General features: G+C 35.6%; 1 protein-coding gene across 1 annotated transcript; it reads left to right on the forward strand.

Annotated features, from left to right (window-relative positions):
• Positions 1-576: 576 nt before the first annotated feature.
• Positions 577-2,730, forward strand: LOC131079637 (receptor like protein 29). Its single transcript, XM_058017642.2, has 2 exons — positions 577-1,663; positions 2,031-2,730. Exons 1-2 carry the CDS (start codon positions 700-702, stop codon positions 2,474-2,476), a joined length of 1,410 nt encoding a protein of 469 aa, XP_057873625.1. The 5' UTR covers positions 577-699; the 3' UTR covers positions 2,477-2,730.
• The last annotated feature ends 322 nt before the right edge of the window (positions 2,731-3,052 follow it).

Genomic DNA, 3,052 nt, shown 5'->3' on the forward strand with positions numbered 1-3,052 from the left:
GCTCTAAAAGGTGTTTATTAAACATGGCCTTGATTCATCATAGAATTCATAGTACATACACAAATCTAGGTGTAATAATTAAGGATGTAATTGCAAACTTCTTGAATCACATATCTAAAGATCAAAATAGCACCAATAATTTAGAGAGATGCATTTTGAAAGATGTGTTTGAGATCTAAATTTAGTAGTTGAAAAATAGTCTGATGTGTTGTATCATAAAGATTGTGACAGTTACACTCTATCCTAAAAAAAAAAGAAGTTTAAACTATCTCTGTACTTCAATTTAACATTTACCTATATATAATTCAACTCTTTATATTAATCTTAAATTTAATTGATCTTTTATCAATCTTTATATCTTTAGATAATTTAAAGGAGAATCTTCAAACTCATAAATTATTATATAATTTATAAACTTTGTTAATAGCCATTCTCAACTTTTTAATGATTGAATTTAATAGACCAAACACTAACGTTAAATCCCATGACAATTAAAATTGAAAGATGTTTAATAAAAGAAACGAAAATAGAAATCGTATTGGCTTTTTGAACACTTTCCAAGAGTAGACATTTCCCAACACCCATACTCATACTAAAAAAAAATCCTGCAAACTATTTAATGTATCAGGGTTGCATGACTTAACCAGTGGCTGTGGGACTCTGGAACCTGAAATTTTCAACTGTTTTAAGCAGCTTACTATGGACTTCATCAAACTAAAAACATTTTTCTATGCACATTTGCTGATTTTTTGCATCACACTTGCTCCAAGCAATGGGCAATCTGACTTAAACACGACCTCCATGGATCCTCAAGAGCTGGAGGGACTGTTTACAGTAATGGAGGCAATTTTGGACGAACCCACATGGAGATCAACTCATCCATTTCCTTGCACTGATAGTCCATGGCCTGGAATTGGCTGTGAAGGCAGTGTGGACAATAATATTTGGCATGTAACTAAGCTTCACATAGGAATGGATTACACTGAACCCTGCAGAAAGGATGCCACATTATCCTTAGCCATTTTGAAGCTCCAATTTCTGAAAAGCCTGTTTATCTACAACTGCTTCCATAGATCCAACGTCACAATACCTTCCCAGCTGGTGAGATTATTTCCTTCATTAGAAGAACTGGTCTTCAGATCCAATAGTGCTTTGGTGGGTACCATTCCAGCAGAGCTTTCAGGGCTAAGTAAGCTCAGAATTCTGAGTTTATCTCAGAATTATCTCAAGGGTTTTATTCCTCCTGAGCTTGGGAATTTAGACAAGCTTAAACACTTGGATTTCAGCTACAACAAACTTAGTGGAAGTATTCCTGACAACTTTAGTGGGCTGAAAAGCCTTTCTATTCTAGATCTTAGTAAAAATATTCTGCAAGGCTCTATTCCTCCCTCTATTGGGAGCTTGGTGTTGTTAGAGAAAATGGATCTGAGTTATAACAATCTTAGTGGCAGGATTCCTTCAGAGCTAGGGAAGCTGCAAAGCTTGAGCTTTTTGGCATTAAGTCAGAATAGATTGACAGGACCCTTTCCTACTACATTTCAGTCCTTGAAAAATCTACAGTATTTGATAGTGGAAGGCAATCCTATGAAGTGCACTTTGCCAGACTTTTGGGGGTCACTTCAAGAACTGTCCGAGCTCAGTCTTTCTTCTTCTGGATTTTACGGTATTGTTCTTTCTTCTAGATTAAATGTGGTCTACTAATTGCAACTATTTCAACAGTTGATTGTTCTGTTTTTTAAATAGTGAAAGAAAGGCTTACATGAAGTGTATGTGGGAGATGCTCTTGAGAGAATCAAGTGTAAAAATACTTCTTTGTCTCTATTCTCTGTAGATTTATAAATCTAAGAACAGCAGATCCCTTGGATATCATTGTAAGGCTGATAGGCAATATTTAAAGAACATGTTGGGGCCACTTTTTTCCTTTAGATCAGCTCAATAAGTTGTTTAGATATTGCATATTCATTATCTGTATAATCATGTAAGTTTTCTATTTGCATCATGGCTGATTCTGTTCTTGTGAATTTTTAAAGGTATTGTACCTGAATCTCTGTGTGCGCTTACTAGTCTCAGCGTTTTGGCACTAGATGATAACAGGTTGAGTGGGTCTATTCCTTGGTGTATGGGAGAATTGCAGCATTTGTTCCAGTTGAATTTGAGTTGGAACTTATTAAGTGGAGAAGTGAATTTTTCTGAGAAGTTTACCAAAACACTGGGCAACAAATTAGAGTTGAGAGGCAACAAGGATCTGTGTGTGGATAAAAGATTGTATCAAGTATTTGGTGCTGGAAAAGTGAGGCGGTGTTCAGAGGAGTCCCTTGCATTTGATCAAGTGCATAGTAAAGGTAGCCCTGGCCTCAATTTGCCAGGAGAACAAGGAAATTATGACAGGAGCTTCAGTGGGACAAGTTTGGTTCAAACATTTCAATATGTTGTGTGGATTGGATGTATATATCTCCTGCACATCCATGTGACTTAGATTTTTTTAAAGCATTATGCTATCTTTCTTCTTAGGTAGGAAGTTTGGTTCAAACATTTCAATATGAGTGTGGATTGTATGTATATATCTCCTGCACATCCATGTAACTTAGAATTTTTTAAAGCATTATGCCATCTTTCTTGTTAGGTAGGATACCTATTTTGCCTAGTGGGTTGGTGGACTGTTTACTGAGATTTAAGAGGAGTGGACATATTTGTATATTCTGCAATTCAATGTTAATTTGGTTTGAAACTTGGGTCTGGTCTTGGCAGTTTTAAAATCAATGTGTTTTGTGAGTTTTAAATTTCTATGGATGCAACCAGCAACACAAGTCCTCAAAGGTGACAGGTGGGAGATACTGTCCAAAGTGTATAATCCTTCAAGATATTACATTATATTATGTCCAATGTAATTTTGATAACTTTTGGAAGAAAGTATTTGAACTTTTTTTTTTTTTTCAAATCACAAAGGTCCAAAACAGGAAGGCCAATTTGGAGAATAGGAAGCTCTATGTTTAACATTCTCACACATAATGCCCATAAAAAGACCCACTAAACTACTGGCTTCGTGTGCCTA

The sequence above is a fragment of the Cryptomeria japonica genome, chromosome 8 (assembly GCF_030272615.1).
Source record: "Cryptomeria japonica chromosome 8, Sugi_1.0, whole genome shotgun sequence".
NCBI classification, from domain to species: Eukaryota; Viridiplantae; Streptophyta; class Pinopsida; order Cupressales; family Cupressaceae; genus Cryptomeria; species Cryptomeria japonica.

What these genes read in the sequence shown, in the direction of transcription:
- LOC131079637 (XM_058017642.2), top strand. Translation starts at nt 700, where the DNA reads ATGGACTTCATCAAACTAAAAACATTTTTCTATGCACATTTGCTGATT. An exon ending in TTCTTCTTCTGGATTTTACG is followed by an intron (nt 1,664 to 2,030) that starts GTATTGTTCTTT and finishes GAATTTTTAAAG; the next exon opens with GTATTGTACCTGAATCTCTG.